At 50.2% G+C, this 22,339-nt stretch overlaps 1 protein-coding gene across 5 annotated transcripts in view; it reads left to right on the top strand.

Moving 5' to 3' along the window:
• ATP6V0A1 (ATPase H+ transporting V0 subunit a1) overlaps positions 1 to 22,256 on the top strand; it is a 58,034-nt gene extending 35,778 nt beyond the window's left edge. For 3 of the 5 annotated variants that reach the window (XM_066364159.1, XM_066364156.1, XM_066364157.1), the window contains exons 15-22: positions 2,056 to 2,174; positions 2,844 to 3,060; positions 3,662 to 3,769; positions 8,137 to 8,244; positions 9,184 to 9,201; positions 13,567 to 13,684; positions 13,988 to 14,159; positions 20,714 to 22,256. In XM_066364159.1, coding sequence (XP_066220256.1) covers positions 2,056 to 2,174; positions 2,844 to 3,060; positions 3,662 to 3,769; positions 8,137 to 8,244; positions 9,184 to 9,201; positions 13,567 to 13,684; positions 13,988 to 14,159; positions 20,714 to 20,807 — 954 coding nt within the window. In that variant the 3' untranslated portion in view covers positions 20,808 to 22,256. The remainder of the gene's footprint in view (positions 1 to 2,055; positions 2,175 to 2,843; positions 3,061 to 3,661; positions 3,770 to 8,136; positions 8,245 to 9,183; positions 9,202 to 13,566; positions 13,685 to 13,987; positions 14,160 to 20,713) is intronic. The other 2 variants (XM_066364160.1, XM_066364158.1) reach the window with 1 other exon arrangement.
• The last annotated feature ends 83 nt before the right edge of the window (positions 22,257 to 22,339 follow it).

The raw sequence follows: 22,339 nt of genomic DNA, 5'->3' as shown, positions 1-22,339 counted from the left end.
TATTTTAATTATTGGAGACGTGACTGTTACTAAAATGCTTACTGTGGCTTCAGCATATCTGATTTATCCTCAATCAGTCTATCAGGTAGCTGATGCTGGTCCCGTTATACAGAAATGGAAACTGAGGCTTGGATAGGTTTAATAACATTTCACATATGCATTTAACATGTTTATTAAATCTCTATTGTCTGCAAAACATAGTGCCTGCTGGGGGAAACATAGAACCTTAAGACATAATTCCTGCCCTCAAGTAGTTTGGAATCTTGTAATAATATTACCTCACATTTATACAGTGTTCTGTAGTTACAGAGGTTTTTTTGCAGATGTTTCATTTGATGCTTACCGGGTAGATGTTGAGTTTGAAGTGCCTGTGGGACACCCAGGCAGAAATGTCCATCAGGCAGTGAGGTAGAGACGAATTTCAGGTGAGAGGGGGCTGGAGAGAGAACCAGTCACATGTTTTCAGGTTAGAGGTCTCCGAGGATTAGCCCTCCATGAAGAGGCCAGTTCAGGAAAAAAAGGATGCCAAGCTAGGTGGTAGAAGATCTGGCTTCTCAGGCTATAGATTTTATACTCTAGCCTAGAGATGGTGGTGAGAGTTCGGGGGAGGTTTGGGCTCAGCAGAATGACTATGTCAGAGTCATAATTTAGGAAATGTGAACTGATGGCCAAGTGGTGGCAGAAGAACTGTCAGGAAAATATTACAGGCATTCACGCCTTAGGGACAAAGCTGAAGGCAATTACTATTTAAAAGTAGATGGACCAACAGCAGCACAGGGACATGATCAGCAAAACACAGATCATGGGAACATCTACAGATAACTGACCCAATTTCTTCAACAAATCCATGAGAAGGTATAAAAAAAGAGAGCTGGCCTGGCCTGTGGTGGCGCAGTGGATAAAGCGTCAACCTGGAATGCTGAAGTCACCAGTTCAAAACCGTGGGCTTGCCTGACCTGTGGTAGCGCAGTGGATAAAGCATCGACCTGGAAATGCTGAGGTCGCTGGTTCGAAACCCTGGGCTTGCCTGGTCAAGGCACATATGGGAGTTGATGCTTCCAGCTCCTCCCCCCTGTCTCTCTGTCTCTCTCTGTCTCTCTCTGTCCCTCTCTGTCTCCTCTCTAAAATGAATAAATTAAAAAAAAATTTTTTTTAAATAAATAAATAAAATATTTAAAAAAAAACCACCAAAAAAAAAAAACCCGTGGGCTTACCTGGTCAAGGCACATACAGCAAGTGATCAGTGAACAACTGAAGTGAAGCAACTATGAGTTGATACTTCTCACTACCCTCAACCCTCTTTCTTCTCTCTGTAAAATCAATAAATAAAATCTTAAAAGAAAATAGAACAGGAGGGAGAACCTATAGATTAGACACTTAAGAGCTGTAACAAGGATCACAATATATAAACCTTATCTGGACCCTGCTTTGAATAAATGAGGTATTAAAAGTATTTGGACACAATCAGGAAAATTTGAATATTCACTATGTAGTTCATGATATTAAAGAAACCTTGTTAATACTTTGGGAAGTGATAATCATATTGTGGTCATATTTTTTAAGTGAGTCTTTACCATTTAGAGATAGACACTGAAATATTTATAGATAAAATGATATAATATCTGGCCCCGGTCAGTTAGATCAGTTGGTTAGGGTGTCATCCCCATATGCCAAAGTTGCTGGTTTGATTCCTGGTCAGGTCACATACAAGAATCAATCAGTGAATGCATAAATAAGTGGAAAACAAATCAATGTTTCTCTCTCTCCTTTCTCTCTAAAATCAATTTTTAAAAATAATATGATATCCGGATTTTGCTTCAAAATAATATGGAGGTGGGGAGCGGGCTGGGGGTATGATGAAACAAGGTTGACCAAGAGTTGATAAGTGGGTAGCGATTGCTGAAGCTAAGTGATGAGTATGTGGGAGTTGTTTGTTACGCTATTCTCTCCACTTAAGTATATGTTTAGAATTTTCCATAATTTTTTTAAATGGGTGACTATTTTTCCATTTGAGCACTCTTTGTCATACTATTTTGTTTTCTTGGGTTGTGACAGATTTGGAACATTGCTACCAATAAACTGACCTTCCTCAACTCCTTTAAGATGAAGATGTCTGTTATCCTTGGTGTCATCCACATGATGTTTGGAGTCAGCCTGAGCCTTTTCAACCATACGTGAGTCACTCTGTTTCTGCATAAGAATGTGCATAGTTTAGATAATGCTTTGCCTGAGGAATTCATGACATTTTTGGGGAGGGATTAGTAACTCAGAACCCTGCTCTGCGTTAAATAAGTGCTTTTAAGAAATTGCATGTTCTTTTTTCTTTTTAAATTTTATTTATCGATTTGAGAGAGAGAGAGGAGGTAAGAGAGAGAGAGAGAGACAGAAACATCAATCTGTTTCTGTATGTGTCCTGATCAGGAATTGAATCAGCAACCTATGCACATCAGGACAAGGCTCTAATATTAGTTTCTTAATTACAGTAAATATCTTTGAGAGAATCTTGTGTAATTTCATCAAAATGAGTGAGTTACTTTTTTTCCTTGATGTTTAACTCACATAAAATTATGAACTGTGTCTTGGAATATACTAGATTTTCCAAACTCTTCATGAAAGCATGGTGGGGATGGTACTGGAGCTGTTCAAGATCCAAAAGTTTGGAAGTCATAGTTAATCCTGCTTGTCTCTGTCACCTCCAGTGCTCTGGCTATTGCTTCTTAAAGTGGTAAAGACAGATTTGAGGGAGTGTTAGGAAAAAAATCTCTTGAGGATTCCACTTGGATTAGGTCGGGGTGATCCTGGGTCTCTTCACTTTTCACATTTTTTTCTCTGTTCCTTTTTAGGTATTTCAGGAAGCCCCTGAATATTTACTTTGGGTTTATTCCGCAAATAATCTTCATGTCCTCTTTGTTTGGCTACTTGGTTATCCTTATTTTTTACAAGTGGACAGCCTATGACGCTCATACATCTGAGAAAGCACCAAGCCTTCTGATCCATTTCATAAATATGTTCCTCTTTTCCTATGAGGACATTCATAAGTCAATGCTATATTCTGGACAGGTGCGTCAACCGAGAAGTGGACTGTCAGGTGGTTATGGAAGTTAGATGTTTGTGTTATCCTGAAAAAAAAACTTTAAAAAGCCCATTCTGTAGAATTTGGTTTTCAATTTATACATCCACATCTAAACTCAAGCCATCCTCCTTACTTGGGCGGATCTACTGTAATTTCTGTATCCCGAAAAGGTAGAATAATAACTCTCATCCTATGGGGCAATTCCTGGGCTTTTCCACATCTGCTAATTATTTTTTTTTTTTTAAAGAAAGAATTTTTTTTTAAATTTTTTTTTTTTAAAGATTTTATTTATTCATTATAGAGAGGGGAGAGAGAGAGAGAGAAGGGGGGAGGAGCAGGAAGCATCAACTCCCATATGTGCCTTGACCAGGCAAGCCCAGGGTTTTGAACCAGCAACCTCAGCATTTCCAGGTTGTCGCTTTATCCACTGCGCCACCACAGGTCAGGCATCCACATCTGCTAATTATTTTAAGAAACTGGATAGCATTATTTACAGGTCAGTCAGAAAGTACGGTTCTGGGGGTAATTGGTGCTGTAGTTGGAAACTCCATGTTTGATTAATGGGATGTGCCTCGTCCTTTTTTGCAGAAAGGAATTCAGTGTTTCCTGGTTGTGGTTGCGTTGCTGTGTGTTCCCTGGATGCTACTGTTTAAACCACTGGTCCTTCGCCATCAGTATTTGAGGAGGAAACATTTGGTAGGTGTTTTTCTGTTGCTGAAAGTTACTAAATATATATATATTTTAAGATCAAGGCAACTCCTCATTGGAGCCAATGAATTATGCATAAGTCTGTATACTTCTAAAATGCATTGTGTCATATCCCAGCATGAGCACTGAACCTGCTGAAATCAAATAATCATGTTTTTGCTGCCCAGGCATCTGGATTCAACTTTGAGTGGCTCGATATAGAGAATAAGTCATAAGTTTTTACCTTTCCTGGTTATGTTTTGCTCATGCTGCGCTCAGCAAAATCCACGTCTGGGCCTGTCTAGATGCAGCATCAGATACAACAGGCTGCAAGAGCTGCAGCCAGGTGAACCCACTCGTGTGGTTTCCTGGGCAACCACAGCGCTGACGCTGAGACATTTTCTTTTGAAATAAGACCATGATACTTTCACCAACCAAAACATCCGGTAAAAAGATTTGGTTTGAAGCATGTTGTTGTTTTATTTCTCTTCTTTTTAAAGAGCAGCATACATACTCATGTTTACTTAATGAACGTGTGCATCTGAATGCATATGAGTTCTATACATACACGCACATAAGTCGCCAGATGTTCATTTCTGGCCATGCAGTAATGCTCACTTACCACACTGCCTGGTAACACCCGAAAGCCCTTTTGCATGACTCATACAGCTGTTAGTATTGCTCCTGTTGCAGAGCAGCTGAGTTACAAGCCCCTCCCTCTCCCTTCTCTGACCATCTTCATCCTTCCATGTACCCTGCATTCGTCTCCCCTTTCACTCCTTCCCTCTTCCGCTTCCTCCTCCCTTCCTCTTTTCTTCCATTCACTATCAGGAAGGGCAACCCGTGGAGGCCCCAGTCAGCCCAACCCCGAGCCAACAGGGACTAGAGGCAGCAGCGGCTGCAACAGTGAGTGAATTTAAACCAACAAACCATCACATTTTGTTTAAAGAGGTGGCAAACAGTGCAGCAGAATTCTTTTTAACTAGATTGAGAGCATGGGACATGTGTGCTCTTGGGAAGTATGTCCTTGTTACTCACTGAGCTGACAGAAGGTTTCCACCTCTTATGAGTAGGTTCTGACATCTTCATCACTGGTCTGCTAGGTTCCATTCAACTGTGTAAGTACAGTCATGTTTATGGAAGCAAAGTGGCTGTTGTACCCTCTCCGGGTCCCATCATCTTAATCCAAGGTGGCAGCTCTTGGACTCATCCACTTTCATGTCTGTATTTTGTGACCATGTATTTATTGGGTGATTTTTCAGCATGGTACAAGAACATCTCTGTGATTCTTGAATTGATTTCCTGACACTTAAAGTTCTGCTTCAGAATGATGCTTGGACATTTGGCCCATTTTAGCTGTGACGGACTCCCTTTCCCGTGGAGGCTTATACGTGCCTGCTTTTTTGTGAGAGACTTAGGAGCCCTCCGTCCTGAGCTGTTCAGGGAGAGCTCCACTCTGCCGGGTGTGCTGTGTGCACCGTGCATCTGGTGGAAGACCAGAGTCAGCTTCCATTTTGATCTTTTCTTCTTCCAATATTAATATGATTCAGCATCAGCACTTTGAATGTTAAACATTTCAATATTTGTCCTTAAAAACATCTCTTAACCAAAATCTTGCAATGTCCTAATATCAAACTAGTCTAATCTATTTTAGGTAATGAATCTAGAACATTTTTAAGTCTCACCAGTAGTAATTACTCATGTATTGTGTTCTAGTAGCATCATACTCCTTTAAAAGGAAGTAAAATATTTAGATGGGTAATCATTTCCTTTAGTAGGTGTTTCTGATCATTTTAAACTTAGAAAACTCCTGTGATCATCCTTCTAGAACTAGTCTACGAGGACTGATACTTTGGATCAGAAGACTTTTTAATATTGCTACTTAATACTGTTTTCAAGTAGGGACTTTCTCTCTTCCTATGAGAATTTTTTGTTTTTTAGAAAACCCTTAAAGTACATACTACCCATTTACTGACATCCTTTCCATGTGCTCTTCTTTCTGCTCATCTTACTACACTCTTCTCTGCAACTCTATTATTAACAGCATTTGCCTCTAAGTTTTTTCTGTGTAGGTCAGCATATATCTTATCTATTTATATAAGTGTGTATGTGGATGAACATATACGCTGCTCACAAAAATTATGGGATATTTCAAAATGAATATGAAGCGGTTAAAAAAGAAGCATTTGATTTCTTTTTATTAAACAAGAACATCAGAAAAGCAAATGACAAAAACTTGTTTGATTATGCAAATGAGATGCAAAACTAACTTTTATTTCATTGGTGAAAATGTGCTGTACAAAAGGCTGAAAGTACTGGAGTATCTCCCCGTTCCCTGATCCCCTAATTTTTGTGAGCAGCATATATGTTTAAAACACGTTAGGAATTGTGTTTAAATTGTAGCACTATTCTGCCCCTTGATTTACTAGGTTATTAAAACTTTAGTGTATCTTGGAGACTGTTTCATAGTGATACTTACTTTTGTATAGTTGTCTAGCATTCCACAGACCATTCTGTTGGGCATGCTAAAGTTATGTAATCATTTTCTTACTAATGGATACATCTGTTGTTCCCAACTCTTTGCTATTACAAATATAATGCAGGGAACATCCTTTTCTCAATAAAATTGCACAAGCAAATCCCCAGCAGCGGGTGGGATTGCTGAGACTTACAGGGTGCGTGCACTCTTTTTGTGTGTGCATACATTTTCAATTTTGATCAACAATCAAACTGATTATACAGCTTGTACTTTGAGAAATTTTTTTTTTATTAAGTGAGAGGCGGGGAGGCAGGGAGACAGACTCCCGCATGCACCCGACTGGGATCCACCTGGCCAGCCCCTTACGGCGCGATGCTCTGCCTATCTGGGGCTGCTGCTCTGTTGCTGAGCAACAAGCTATTTTTGCACCTGAGGCAAGGCCATGGAGTCATCCTCAGCCTCCAGGGCCAACTTGCTCAAACCATTCGAGCCATGGCTGCAGGAGGAGAAGAGAAAGAGTAAGAGAAGGAGGAGAGGTATAGAAGCAGATGGTCACTTCTTCTGTGTGTCCTGACCAGGAATCAAACTCAGGACTCCACATGCCAGGCCAGCACTCTACTGCTGAGCCAACTGGCCAGGGCTGGAAATATTTTTTAATTACAGATTTTCTAGGCCCTACCCCAGACCTACTAAATTTATACTTTCAGGGAGTAGTATTTGAGAATCTCTATTTATTGAAATGCAGCTTTCAAGGTATTCTGATGCAACTGGCTCTCCCACCAGTACATGAGAACCACTGCTAGAAGAGAGAGAATTTGTCAAGCAGTGGAGTCTGGTGGTCAGTAACCAGGAGAAGAGGAGGGTGCGAGCAGGAAGCTCAGGGCAGTTGACCAAACCTGCTGACATTGTTTGTGCTGCTGGCCCAGAGGCCATTTTGCAGGAAAGCAGTCTTCCATCTCTTGCCTTGTTTGGCTCCGCAGACAGAAATGATATGTAGAGGCTGTTTCTTAGCTCCTTCAACTCTGAGGCAGGTCAGCACTAATTGGTAGCAGTCAGACTTAGTCCCAGTTCTGTCTGGTTTTTGTACCCAAAGAGCCCTTTTGCCTCAATAAACCCAAGCCTTCCCATATCAGTTTGACGTAGAAATTCTGGTTCTGGAGACCCTGCCGAGCGCTATGCCTGGGAAGTGAGGAGAAGCAGACACGCCGCCAGCTTGTGCCACGTGCCTGTGAAGGAGTTGTTTTCATACTCCGAGTGCGCCGTTGAAGGAAAGGAGCCTTTTTTCTTTTTTTAAACTCAGTATTCTCTAGCCACACGCTAATGTACACTAAGCCTTTTTTCCTTCCCTGACCTAGGAAGTTCTTTGTTGCTGAGCAGAGACCCAGTATATTGCTGGGAGAGACTGCTGGAACTCTTGGGGCTCCTGTGGAAAGCTTGTCAGGCTAGGTTACAGTCACCATGCCATTTGGCTCCCCTCCCTCTTAGAAAGTCTACTCTTTAGTTCAGTTCCAGAAAAACTGAGGCCACTGAAGGCTTTAGACCTACAGTTGGTGTTGGTGTGAGAGTCTGTTCGTATTAAGCTTTTCCAGTCGAGTGGGATTCTCAATTAGCACTGACCGAGGCAGGGTTGGCATTTCTCAGCGCAGCAGGCAGAACTGTGTATTTCCTCCCATCTGGATGAGGTGGTGAACGTAGATGGGGCTGGGCTGGGGTGCTGGTGGTTGTGGTGGGAACAGTGGTTTGTCTTCACTCAGCTGTTTGATCAGCGAGTTTTGTTTTTGTTGTTAGAATATATGCTTTTCTGAGGTTTGTATGTACTAACCATTGCCCTTCCCCACCTCACAGAATGTCACATGAAAGCCCAGGCAAATTCTGCTCTTTCTGTTCATGTGTGTAGGGAACTCTCAACTTTGGTGGGATCAGGGTGGGCAACGGACCGACAGAGGAGGATGCTGAGATTATTCAGCATGACCAGCTCTCCACCCATTCAGAAGATGCAGAAGAGGTAAGATCCAGTGGCGGGGCTTCCTCTCCTTCCACCTGGGGTCAGCCCTGGTCTTGTGTCCCTAAACGGCCTCACTCCAGTCTTCTCCTTGAAAAAGAAAATCCTAATACTAATGGTCAGCCTGTCTTCTGGCCCTCCAGGGCACCACAGCTTTTCCCAGTGGGCCCCTGATCTAAACTCCAGGTGTCCCCTGCAGAGCCCACGGCAGTTTCGTTGTGTCTGTTGTTCGGCGTCTTACATTCCGAACTGCATGCAGATCACGGTTCCTAGCTGCCCCCCTGGGCCCCGAGGCAGAGTAGACCCAGCTTCCCAGCCCTTAGTACCAGAGGCACAGCCCACCTAGGCGGCATGCTCATCCCTTGCCCCTCCAAGGATGGTTCCAACTGGAATTGTAACCCAATTGGAACTGGTACTTTTGAAGTCCTGTTCCACTGATGTGCTCTTGTCACAGATACTTTATTTGAACCTTTAAATTTTTACCTGCTTTTTATAGGGAGGGTGAAAAATAGTAAGGCTAAGCTAGTCTTTTCCCACACCACCACCTCCAAGTTCCGTTTTTGAAATCCCAGTCTCCTTGCCTAACCCCTCATGCCACAAAGCCTCTGAACTTTTGAATCTCTTCTATTCATTATATTCCTTTTAAAGCAAACAGAATAGGAGTTGAGGACCCAGATAACTGGGCTTTTCAGTCTGATTGACCACTTTCACTATGAGTTTTTAAAAAAGAAAATGCAAGGGTTGGAGTGCCTTTTAAAAATACGTGTCTTAACACTCTAAATCCTGCTGGTTTTGCTGTCTGTGTATGCTGAGGAGACCTGCCTCCCAGACCCACTTAACACGAACAGTCCTCCCCAAGAAGCAGTTGGTAGTCTTGTGTTCGTGACTTGTGACCTTGTGTGTGCCGTGGCTTCCCACTAAGTGTAACTTTGTATTTTCAAGCCTACCGAGGATGAAGCGGTAAGAAACAAGCTGCTTTGCCTTCATGTTTATCTGGGGCTTCTCTTCACGTCCTTGTGATCACTTTGCCAACCCTGCTGCATCCGGGGGCCACACATGACACCCGCGTATCCTGCATCTCACTGGCCATTTCTAACCAGTCCGTGAAGCCATGTTCTGAAAATGCTCATCTCCATTAACTGCATCTCGTGTCGGTCACCTCTGTCTTTGTTTCATTGACTTTGCTGATCTAATACCTCTGTGAATGGCTTTGTAAGGAGCTACAAGTAATGTCTGCACTGGCATTCTTGAAGTGACTTCCCTTGGGAGTTAAATCCCATTGGCTTCTGCCTGCTTCTCCTGTGATGTTATGTATGGTCGCTCTGCCACTGGGAGTAGCTATTTCCTCCCTGATCCTCTGAGTGCTTATGATTAAAGCTCCCTTCACCCCTGTCTGAGATGCAGCTAGCCTCTTCCTGCTGCCCTCATCAGCTTGATGATGCTTGAAGTGAGAATTGCTGGGCCCTTGCTTGGGGTCAGCTCTACTTTTGGGTGACCCAGATAGACAGCTTTGAAAAGGAGGCTTCGCCTCTTAGATGCATCCCAGAAAAAACAATCCATCTGCGTCAAAGGAGTTCCTATCATATCAGCCACACACACAGAATAATAACGGAATAGAGAGAAAGTTGGCTCAGTGTTCAGGCCGCATCTGGAGTAGGCCTTCTAGTTCAGCAAGAATTCATTTAGCAATATGCAAGTTTGGAATTTGGTTTTTTAAAGGCCGTGCTGCACTGTTTGCATCTTCCCCCAAAACTTCTTTCCAAAATACTTAGACCCATGAACGCTTCCTTTTCCTGGCTTCCTGGTCCTCTGTAAGGGGGCAGTGGAGTGGGAATGGGAACATCTTTGCTGTTTAGTGTAAAAACAGAGTGCTCAGCCTCCCCAAAGGCTGGAGAGGCTCCGGTGCTGGCGTCCGGGAACCCCTGTGCCCCCTGGACCGCTCACCGCTCCGGCCGCGCGGCTGGGAATGGCCAGCGGGAGCGGGTTCCATGTTAGCGAGGAGCCCAGCTCTCTCCTGGTCACATTCTCTCCAACGACACTGCTCTTTCTAAATGTCTTCCTAACTGAGCACCCAAATGCCAAGCCCTTATTTGTAGCCATGTCCCAGAGGAGTGGGACTTCCAAGCAAGATGGATTGTAATTCAGCTGCCTTAGTCTCTGGCCCCCAGCTCCCTCAGGGGCTCAATTTCTCGTAGCTTCCTGAGTAGTCATAACACTTTATCAGGCACATACACAGCCTAGTTCTCTGCAGCCAAATTTGGATAACGGTCACAGTTATCTAAAGATGTCAAACAAAACAGATTTTTTAAAATGCCCAGCCTACCTCCTCTAGAGCTTCCCCATTTAGCTTGGCCGAGGAAACCTGCATGCCCTGTGCAGGCCGGTGCGCCAGCCCGCGGAAGCAGCGTCCCTCTCCTGGGGGCACTCAGTACAGTGGCAGACCAGGGCCTGGTCTGTCGTTGCCTGGGAAAGCCCTGAGGCTGTAACCATTCAGCAGGGTCAGGGGCGCCGCTCCCTACTGTGTCATCTCACCAGGTGCGTTCATCAGCCCATCCATCCATCGACCCATCCATCCATTCATCCACCATCCACCATCAAGCACTCTGTTTAAAGCTGTAGAACCTGGAAGAAAAACATAGTCCTTGCCTTCAAGGAACTCCCAACACATTGAGGAGACAGCCTGGGTGACAGGTGCTGTGATCAGAGTGTGCCCAGGATGCTGTGAGAACACAGAAAGAACCTGAGGAACACTGGAGGGGGGTGAGGAAGAGACCAGGAAAAGATTCCCGCAGGAAAACACTGCTAAAGTTATGGTCAAGCGGGAGTCTCTGGAGGGGGGAGAATGCAGAACCATCAGTATAAATAGTTACAATGATGCAGAGGCCTGCAGGCCCGTCACACCTGGGGGCTAAGCAGGTATTCAGCTGGGCTGAAGCTCAGTCAGGAGTTGAGGGGCTGGTGAGAGGTGAGGCTAGAAATGAGCCATAGATTAACACGAACCGTCAGGGTGGTGAAGCCAGAAGTGACACAACAAATGTGCCTTGCTGAGACGCCCTGTGGGGATGTCACAGGACATGCTTGATGGGGTGGGGGGCACAGTCTGGAGGCATGGGGACCGCTAGTCTGCTGTGAATCAGGAAAGAATTGGGAGGCCTAGAGACAAGCAAGGCATTTCCAGGGGGACTTGGAAATGAAGGGACCAATATGACACTGTTAAAGCTGCAGCTCCCAGTGCCTTAAGGAATATTGGCAGTCAATAGTGGTCACCATGCTTGGGTTCCTGGGGGGACAGGCTGTGACACTGCGGGACAGGGGACGTGGACTAGAAGTGGGTCTTGCTGGGGCCAGAAGACAGCAGCAAGTTAGTTTCATCTGGGTGGCTTTGAGTTGAAGTGCCTGTGGTGCACCAGGAGGAGAGACACAGCTAGTTGGAAATGGGACATGGGAGTGCAGGTGACCATCTGGGAGTCACTCCTATGGGTGGCCGTGAGGCCCTGAGTGGCAGTGCTGCAGCAAAGATGTCTGGGCGGCTGAGGCTGGGACTTCCACATTTAAGAAAGAACCAAAATGCAGACAGAAGGAACCTCTAGAGAAGCAGGAGGGAAACCTAGGGAAGGTGAGTGTCTCAGGAGGGAGGAAGAACAGGTGACAGTGACGGCCACTGCAGAGGCTCAGTCGGGACACAGTATTAGACCTCATGCCTGGGGGGTAAGAGTGACCGGCCATGAAGGGCCCGTGTGTGGAGCGGAGACCGAGCCAGGGCCCAGCTGGCGAGCAGCACGTGGGCGGTGAAGGTTATAGAGGGAGATGGAGTGTCTGCAGAAGTTCATAGTCAGCCATGCCGACTCGTCAGGGGGTCTGAGTGACAGACCCTCTTTGTACTCACCCCACTACCATCCCCTATTACACAGGAAGTTTGCCCAAGGTTACAAAACAGGAAATCGGGAAACATGGACGGCAGAAAGTTAGGGTGACACCTGGAAAGGAAGCTTCCTCTATCCTCCCTTTTTTTTAACGGGAGAAACTGGAGATGGGATAAAAACGCTGAAAGGGGCTGGTTCTAAGGGAGCCCAGCAGTCACTGCTTCTATAGAGCTCTTGGGAGGGGAGACTGCTTCCTGAAGCCAGGTGGCTCCTTTCTCTGGGCACGGGCTTTGGGGCGACAGCCAGCATGGCTGGGGCCGAGGTGACTAGATGGCGTGGCAGGCTTTTTCCGGAAGAACCGCACTGCGGTGTTCAGGGTGGGTAGTGGGTGGCGTAGGTGGTGACAGTCACAGGGAAGGGAGGGAGGCACTGCTGGCAGACCCAGTGTTAGCTGCTACTGAGCTTGACAGCCCACCCCCGGGGCCCGGCCTGGGAGCCTTTACCAGGCAGCTCTGTCTACTTTGGGTGTGGAGTCATGTGAGACTTGAAAGAAACTGTGGTGAAAAATAGACTCTGCCCCGAGGTTAGAGCAGGCTAGGGAGGCCCGCTGGGCAGCTGCCCTCTGCCCCTGGAGTCCTAGTCTGGGATGTGGGCGGGGCCCCGGGAATGGAACGGCGTGACCTGTGCTATCATGGCTGTTGGTTTCTTCGCCTGGGAGAGCAAGAGGCCACGAAATGCACCTGGTGCTTCTAGGGCATCTGTGTTTTTCCCCGACTGTGCTTGGAACAGTCCTAAATGTGAACTCCTGAAAGCTTGTTCCAGCCCAACTTCTTTATTCTGGAAATAATTTTTGATGTTGAAATGAAAATTGGGAGAAAAGGAACGTGAGAACAGAAACAAAACCAATAGGCACTCTGGTCTCAATCAACTGCCCAAGTAGGAACTGATAAAACTTTTGCCAAAATGTCCGTGTCATCTTTTCATAAGACACACACACACACACACACACACACACACACACACACACACACACACACACGTTATCTTGCTCCCAAAGGTTTGTAAAAGTAAGTGAGATGAGTGCAGAGGTTTAGCCCGGCAGGGAGGGTGCCCCCTCAGCATGGCGAGGGGTCCGCTAGCGCAGCTCCAGGTCTCGCAGTCCCCAGTCCTTTTCTCTGAGTGCTCAACGCCGTGCACGCTCACGTGAGCTCACAGCCTAGCAGGGAGGAAGAACAAATGTGTTGAGAAGACTTTCATAAAGATGTAGTTTGTTAAAAATATAGTGTATTGAGGGGAACAGGGTGTCCCAGTTGGGGACCAAGGCAGGATTTCTGGGGATGGCATAGCTGAAGTCACCACCGTTCAACCCTGGGCGCCCCTGGCCCGTGGAGCCCGAGGTGCACGTGGCCACAGCCGTTCCCCTCCGAGCCTCACATCTCCTCCCTGGTTTCCTCCCCCACAGTTTGACTTTGGCGACACCATGGTCCACCAGGCCATCCACACCATCGAGTACTGCCTGGGCTGCATCTCCAACACCGCCTCCTACCTGCGGCTCTGGGCCCTCAGCCTCGCTCACGCACGTGAGTGTGTCCCACTCAGACCAAGCACTGGTTTCCCTTCTCTGGGCACTTTCACGCGGGGGGCTTAAGGAGGGCGGACATGACCCAAGGATTCCGGGATTATTCAGACTCCGAAGTCCAGAGAGAATGATGTCCAGATGGGAGAATCAGCACTTTTGCCAGGTTAACGATGCACAGGGGTCCCACTAAGGTCGTGGGAAGCCAGGCCACAAGGATCACTCAGGTGAGGGGTGGCCAGCAAGGTGCAAGGCCCCCGGCACCTCTCACCATGATGAACCAGCGATGTCTCTCCCGCGTCCCCAGAGCTGTCGGAGGTGCTGTGGACCATGGTCATCCACATCGGCCTGCATCTGAAGAGCTTGGCAGGCAGTCTGGCGCTGTTCTTCATCTTCACCGCCTTTGCCACCCTGACCGTGGCCATCCTCCTGATCATGGAGGGCCTCTCGGCGTTCCTGCACGCGCTGCGGTTACACTGGTGAGGGGGCAGTGGGGGCGGGGGCGTGTCCTTAGCTGCACTGAGGACAGCTTCGTGCCTGTACAGAATCCAGAGACACTAGGAAGTGTTTGCTTTCACATCATTACACCCAGGGCCCAGTTTAGGAGTGAGCTTAGGAAATGCCACAGATAGGCGGCTCACTTTCCGTAGCCCCAGGGAGAAGTCTCGGGTGGGTGTGGTCAGGTTCCCTCTCCCTGCCTCTGCAGCGTTGTGCAGTGCTCCTGATGATAGCTCGGAAGAGCTGCTGAGCTTTTAGTTTTTGTCTGTTTGGGGTTTTTTTTGTTTTGGTTTTGGGGTTTTTTTGCTCTGGCATAGAACTTTCTCCTGTCTTCAGAGCAATGAAAGCAGCTCTGGAATAGATTCTAAGCCCAAGAAAGTGCTAGAGCTCCCTTTGTCCCCTGTCTGTCATTGTGCCAGTGTCTGAGCAGGACCCTGGCAGCTCCACGCGGGTGGGGGCAGCCTGGTTCCGCGGTGTGTGTCAGCACACTGAAGCAGCTGCAGGGCAGCTTTAGGGGTTGTGGTGTGTGTGTGTGTGTGTGTGTGTGTGTGTGTGTCTGTGTGTGTGTGTGTCTGTGTGTGTGTTTAATGTAGTTTGTGGTTCTTAATGGCCCGGCATGGAGTGTGCTTCCTGCCTAGGTAGTGGGAGTGGTGGGGTCCGAGCTGGGCGTGACTCCTTCACCTCAAAGTAAGGCTGCCAGATTCAGCAAATAAAATTTCAGGACACCCAGTTAATTTCAATTTCAGATCAACATGAATAGTTTGGTGGGAAGTTTTCTTGCAGTATCAGTATTTTCTAAATGTGCCCGGGACATATTGTGTATCCTATACTGTATCTGGCTACCCTGCCTCTCCGAGTGTATTTCCTCTTTTATGTAGTGACTCTCCCTTTCTGGGTCTCGAACCCCAGTGGCTCTGGAAGCTCTGGACCCTCTCTGCAGAGAAACCCCCCCCCAGTGTGTGCACACAGTTTTACCAGGTTAGGGGGTCACAGACCCACTGACCCGACCGTAGGCGCTCACCGATGAGAGGATCTGTGGGGTTAATGATCTCAGGGACAGAAGAGAGCTAGTCTCTTTCCATCGCTAATCCAGACCTGAAGAAAATCCAGAATCTCAGCTGAGAAACCCATCTTCCCACCCCCCTTATCTTTGCTTTTTCTCCTTTGTTTTAGCTGAGCCTCCTCAAAGATTCCACTGTTTGTTGTTCTAAATCACAGAGGAGAAAAGTGAGGCATGAACGGGGAGGTGGCGCTGGGACTGTCTTCTCTCAAAAGCCCCTTCAGCAGTGTCTGTCTGGCTGTGGCAGTGTGGCAATGCTCTCTGGCCTGTTCCTCCTCCCTGCCTCCCCGCCGCCTTCCTCCCCGCCCCCTTCCTCCCTGCCTCCCCGCCACCCTCCTCCCTGCCTCTTTCCTCCCTGCCTCCCCGCCTCCTTCCTCCCTGCCTCCCCGCCACCCTCCTCCCTGCCACCCCGCCACGCTCCTCCCTGCCTCCCCGCCTCCCCGCCACCCTCCTCCCTGCCTCCCCGCCTCCCTCCTCCCTGCCTCCCCGCCTCCTTCCTCCCTGCCTCCCCGCCTCCCTCCTCCCTGCCTCCCTCCTCCCTGCCTCCTCGCCTCCCTCCTCCCTGCCTCCCCTCCTCCCTGCCTCCCCGCCACCCTCCTCCCTGCCTCCCTCCTCCCTGCTTCCCTGCCTCTGCCCTCCTCCCCACCATCCTCCTCCCTGCCTCCTCGCCTCCTTCCTCCCCACTGCCCTTCTCCCTGCCTCTACCCTCCTCCCCACCACATTCCTCCCTCTACCCGCCTCCATCCTCCCCGCCTCCTTCCTCCCTGCCTCCCTTCTCTCTTTCCCCTCCTCTCTCTTCCCCTCCTTCCTCCTCCCTGCCTCTGTCCTCCCCGCCTCCCTCCTCCCACCCTCTTCCCCGCTACCCTCCACCATCTGCCCCTTCACCCTCCTCCCCGCTCAGCTGTTGTTTACTGTGGAGCCAGGAGCCCGCATGAGTCAGACTGTTGGCCGCTCCCCTGTTCTTAGCTTATCAGCTTACTCTCTGCCAACACACTTCCTCAGCCACTCGGGCAAGGGGACGGCTGTGGAGCCAGCTGTGGTGACTCACTTTTTCTTGTGCTCCTGGCTTCCTTCCTTTCCTAGTAACTTCTGTGTCTCCTGAGCCTTGGGCTTGTGGACACAGCTTCCACCCACCATGGTCCCCGAGTGGGGAGCCGGGTGCCTCCTCCGGGGCGGGCTGGGGGCAGTCCAGGTGCCGGGTCAGAACTGTTAGATGGAGCGGTGAGGTAGGCACCCCACCATGAGGACGGTCGCGGGGCTTGGGCCTCATCTCCAGTGTGAGCCTAAGCAGTTTACAGGGTCCCGTTGTGTTGATAACAAGATTACTTCTTCCTTAGGCTCATCTGTGGCCTTCGAGTGAAGGTGTCTTCCCTCCTTCTCATAAATGAGCCCAAGAAAGTGACAGGTGACAAGAGAGCAGGCTTCAGAATGCGGCCTACTTGGGTTTGAATTCCAGCTCTGGGCACACTGGCTGGCTGACCCTGGGAGAGCCCTCACCTCTCTGACCCTCACTGTCTCGTGTGAAGAGAGTAGTATCCACATGCCACGGCTGCCTGATTAAACAAGAAATCCTGGACATTCCAAGTGACTCTCCAGGTGGCCTGGCACATTGTGAACTTAGTGATCACGGCTGCCCTGCTTAAAGTATGGTGTCCTGTGGCGAGGGCGCCTGGCTGTGGTGACTCATAAAGAAATTACTTTTAGTCTGTTCAGAGACAGGGGAGGCCACTGGGTAGAGGATACATAATACCGTCTGAAAGCTTCTCAGATATAGTTTTCAAGGAATAGGCTTGTCCGCCACCTTGTGCTTGCGGGGCTTTGGTGGTGGAAGAATTGAGAGAAGAGGAAAAAGCAGAAAAACTCCTTTGTGCAACAATTTTTCGAATCCCACCATATGGAAGGCCTGCTTGGAGCTCATCCCACCCCAAAAAAGAAGGGAATGAAATTGGTGCTAGTGTGCCCCCTTCTGGCCGAATATGGACATGCTTCAGGGATGCCTGGCCTCAGTCCTGGGCCACAGGAGTTCTGGACTGTAGTCCTTTTGTGAGGGGTGGAAACTGCTTGTCCTGCTGAAAACAGCTACAGGGACATTGGTGCTGTTTTTCCTGATGTCCAGCTTGGATGTCTTCATACCTGTCACTTTATCCCTGGTATTCAGCTGGGGTTTTCTGATTCTGATGCAAGGGCTGTCCCATTATGCATATTCCAGATCTCTTCTGTGGGGACAAGAAGAAAGACATGTAATCTGATGACTATAAACCACTAGTCTGAGATTCGTGTAGGGTCAGAAGGAGGTGGGTGACCCTTGAAAACATCAGTGAGCAGGTTAAGGTGCCAGCCTGCTAGGTCTGACTCCTGAGTCATCTGTCCTTCTTTTCTGCCACCAACCATGTAACGTGAGTGGGCTTTCCTGCCACTTTAATTAGATGTCTTTTCTTCCTCAGAAAAGGCAAAGGCAGGGATGTGCTTTGTAGTTATAACTGTGGACACCAAAGTGATTTTATCAGGAAGACTGTTGCCCCATGGCCTGCCTTCTTATCTAGCAGGTTCCACATATGTGTAGATGTGCACACATGCACACTCATAGGCTGTTGATGGCTACAGGGACAGAACTGGGACCAGTTTGTTGTAAGGACTGTGGTGGTGCCCCGGCAGGACACCGTGGGATAGCTGAGTGAGTGGCTGACCCAGAAGAAGGAGGAACACCCGAAATGGAGTCCCAGGCTGACATCATCATCCGGACAGTTGGGCCATCGGAGAGATGCATGTGCCAGGCCCTGAACTGCTCAGAGTGACAGAAAGGACGCGAGAAGCATCTAGGCCTAGAATCATCTTTCTAAAACTGCCTCCCCTCAGTCACACCCCTGCCAGGAAAGGGAAGAGGCCCCGGAACTCCTTCCCCCCTCACTCACTCACGTACTCACTCACTCACGTACTCACTCACGCACTCAAGGAAACAAGGTTTCCTGTTACATAGCAGGAGCGCTCTCTCTGTGGACTCCCAGTTCTCCTCTGGGTCACTGGGCGGCCTTGGCCAGGTGCTGGAGCTGGCAGGGGTGACAGAGAAACTCAACTGCCGGGGCTGTCCTCACAGCTGTGGAATTCTGCGAGGTGTTTTAGTGGCTTGGAGCATGGCAGGGCCTGGGGGCTCCCCAAGCAGAGACCCGGGGCGGCCACTGGGGCCCGTTGTACCCCCAAACAGGGGCTTGTGTTTGTACTTTCCCAGGGAGCCGTGTCCCTGGTTTGAAGGGGGAAAGGGCAGGGAGACTGGCGGGGCGCTCGCTTTCCAGTTTTGTGTCGGGAGGTGGGCGGGCACGGCTAAGCAGGAAGGCGAGGTCAGGCTGACCCGAAATGCCTGAGATGTGGCTGGTGGTAGCCCACCTGTCAGCTAGAGGGATGGCAAGAAGGGTGGTAACCCCATGGGCATCTGAAAACTTCTAAGCTTTTCCTGCATTCACCCGATTTGAAAATAGATTTTTTTGTGTGATTAGCCAGCCAGGAAGCCAAAATTCAGGATACTTCACGGACCCAAAGGTGACTTGCCTGCTATCTGGCTACATATTATTGAATGAAAATGGGATGAGTCAACCTGTTTTCAGTGTTCAGAAATGCCTTGCTGTGTGCAGACACAGGCTTGCCAACATGAAAATCTCAGACCTAACAGCAGTGGGTGGCAAGCAGGACCCCCCACCCCATCCCAGGAGGCCCGTAGCTGGAACTGGTAGAAGGACTTCGGAGAAGTGTTGGGATGTGGGGACAAATCCAGGTCCTGGTTTGGAATTGCTCTTGTGGAGAATCCTGTGTCTGACTTGAATTTGAAGCTCCCCCTCCTGGATGTGGTTTTCCCTGGGGAGCTTGGCCCAGGCACTGATGAGAATTCTCCAGTCTGCCAGGCTTGGGACCCTGGTCCAGCCCGTGGGATGTGAGGCTTGGGGCGAAGGCCACCAGTTCCTATGGCTGCACAGAAGGTTGCTCACCTCTCCTCCCCGGGGGTGGAGCCGACAGTCCTGCTGTCAGGGTCCTGGGCCGGCACCCCAAGGCCCACAGGCCAAGGACTGGCAGGGAGAGGCCATAGACAGGCTGCAGGGCCCCAGGCCACTCCCTGCACTCAGCTCCTCCCTCCCCTCCTAGTTTGGAGGGAGATGAAGCCGGTTTGTAAAGTGCTGCCTGCAACCTGCCTCACCCGCCTGTGCTTGCAGGGGTTCTGGTGCCCCAGGCCGCAGTCCTGAGTGGAAACTATTCCTCAGGGCAGCTCTCCTTGGCTTTTCTGTCCTCTCAATCAAGCATTTTTCTGCCCATATTTGGTGCTGGTTCGGTTGCTGGGCAGCCATCCAGGGTGAGCTTGCTGGGGAAGCACAGCCCAGCGGCCTGGCTGAGCGCCTCTCCTTCCTGCCCCGAGCTTGAGAGGGCCCCAGGGGGGCTGCGGGTGGACGCTGAGCTGCCTGGGAAGGGAGTTAAAGCTCTCTTTTTCCTTTCAGTTCCCCAGAGAAGAATTCTTTCTCAGATGTTTTTGTAGTTGGAGCATATTTTTGCCATAACTTTGAGGAGATTTCCCCTCCTGACTTCCCCCACTTTCCTGGGAATTTCCTCCCTAAATCGAAAACCTCCAATGTTCACTCAGAAACCTCCCTTCGCCCTGGCTGGTTGGCTCAGTGGTAGAGCGTCGGCCTGGCGTGCAGAAGTCCCGGGTTCGATTCCCGGCCAGGGCACACAGGAGAAGCGCCCATCTGCTTCTCCCCCCTTCCCCCCCTCCTTCCTCTCTGTCTCTCTCTTCCCCTCCCGCAGCCAAGGCTCCATTGGAGCAAAGATGGCCCGGGCACTGGGGATGGCTCCTCGGCCTCTGCCCCAGGCGCTAGAGTGGCTCTGGTCGCAGCAGAGCGACGCCTCCTGGTGGGCAGAGCTTCGCCCCTGGTGGGTGTGCCGGGTGGATCCCGGTCGGGCGCATGCGGGAGTCTGTCTGACTTTCTCTCCCTGTTTCCAGCTTAAGAAAAATACAAAAAAAAAAAAAACAGGAAAAAAAAAGAAACCTCCCTTCTCCTTCCCTCCGAGGAAACAAGCAAGAAAACAGTGGTGTTTGCAGGGTTTTTGGAGCTGGGCACAGCCACTCGGGGCTTCCCTCGGAGGTCTGCTGTGAGCCCTGCCAGGCACCAGTGTTTGGGGGCTCCTCCTCTTTGCTGTTAGAAACTCAGGGCAGCCAAACTTTGGCATGTGGCTCCCTGCTCAGCAGGCCAGAGCAGGACTGCGGACCCGCCAGGGCTCTGGTCACTGCCCTTGCTGCGGGCCGGTCCTGGGCTTCAGAGGCAGAGCTGTGTGCCCTGGGAGAAGTTGGCCCAGGTCTGGGCTCAGTGGGCTGGCAGAGGCTGCGGAAGGTGGCACTATTTTCCAAGCTCATCTAGGAAAGGAAGGCTTCGGGGAGCGTCGGGCCGGGCATCTTTCTGGCCCAGCTGTGATGACTTCCCTCTTCCCTTTCCCCAGGGTCGAGTTCCAGAATAAATTCTATAGCGGGACCGGTTTCAAGTTCCTCCCCTTCTCCTTCGAACACATTCGGGAAGGGAAGAGCGACGAGTGACGAGTGAGCCTTCGTGTGCTATGTCCCTGCTGCCCTCCCCCACTCATCCATGCTGATGAGCTGAGCTCCTCTTGCGTGTGGGTTGTGATCCCTGGATTGTGGGGATTTGTATCATCCTTGCCACCCTCCCCCAGCTGTCTGTGAGTCATTTAGATAGAACCGGCCCCCTCCTGGGTCCCCTGCCACCTCAGCTTTGTGTGTTGTACCGTGGTGATTTTCTAGAGAAGCTGAGTTCTGTCACTCACGCCCCTGGGCACCAGCCTTGTCCTCCCTGTCTCCAGCCAGCCAGAGACAGCCTTTCTGACCCCTGGTGGTGACTGTGTGCATCTACACTTGAGCCCAAGCCCGTGGAAGGAGCGCCTTTGCCATCCACACTCAGATTCTGAGCTTCTGCTCCCACCATTCTAGTTGTGGACAGGGTTTTCCTTAACACCCTTTGCTCGGCTGAGCACGGTGGGGCCAGGAAGGTGGTACCTCTGTTCTCTGCCTCCCGATGTCTCCGGTCTTGTTAACCAGGAATTCAGCTGGGCCCCACTGTGCCATTGTGCATGGCTCCTTGTCACCCCCAAGGGTCCCAGGGTACCCAACACCCCTTTCTGACCTCCACTCTATAGTCATACCCTCTCCTCCTCCCACCCAGAATCCCCTTCTTTCCCTCCCTTATTTGCACTCTGCATAATAGCACAGCTGGGAGTCACCCAAAAGCAAGGTCCTGGCTAGCTGCTTCTCAGGCCCTCTGTGGCAGGGGACTTAAACTGATGCTCTTTCTGGTGCAGACCCTGAGATTTCCCCCACCCCCAAATCATGAATCTAAGTGAAAGACTGTAGTCATCAAAGGGGTTCTCTGGCAGGCTAGCCTTGCTGCCCACTAGTGCCCCGTCCCACGCTCACAGTGAGCCCAGGTTGGGGGAGTGAGGTCCTGGGCAGGGAAGGCCCCTGCAGCTTGCTGGTTGGAGGCCATGGGTAGAGCTGCTGCAGGCGGTTGTGAGAGACAAGCAGCCGGCACTGCGCGCTGGGGGAGAGCACCCTGAGGCTGCTCCCGCACTCCCACCCCACTGCGGACCGAGCACCTCTGAGCAGGTGCTGCCGCTCCTTGTCCAGTCACTTTCTGTGGTCGCGACCATCCCCTGCATGGGCCAGGCCCCTGCCCGCTTCCCACCTTGGCTTTCCTGAGGGGGCTGCTTGCAGCTGCTCACTGGGCTCCGGCTCCAAGGCTGGCCCAGCCCTGGGTGTGGGCCACCCGCCCCAGTTGCCCGCTTCACCGTGTGCTGGCCAGTGTGACCTGACCCAGAACTTGTGTGGAGCCCTCTTCCCTATGGTCCCCGTGGTGTACGTGATGGTCTTTGCTCTGTTCACAGCGGGGCTTGAAGCAGAGTTCTTTTTCAGGAGCCCTGCCCAAGACCCTCCTGTTCAGACATTCCTGTGCTGAATAAAGTGTGTTTGACTCTGCCCGACTGTGCCCACAGCCCCGCGCGTACCCTCCCCTCCCTCCAGCATTTCTGCTTCTCTCTGATCAAAGGCCACAGCTGCAG

This window comes from Saccopteryx leptura, chromosome 2, assembly GCF_036850995.1.
Source record: "Saccopteryx leptura isolate mSacLep1 chromosome 2, mSacLep1_pri_phased_curated, whole genome shotgun sequence".
NCBI lineage: Eukaryota > Metazoa > Chordata > Mammalia > Chiroptera > Emballonuridae > Saccopteryx > Saccopteryx leptura.
Note: the sequence above shows the minus strand (reverse complement) of the source record. Positions and strands in the feature narration are given on the sequence as shown.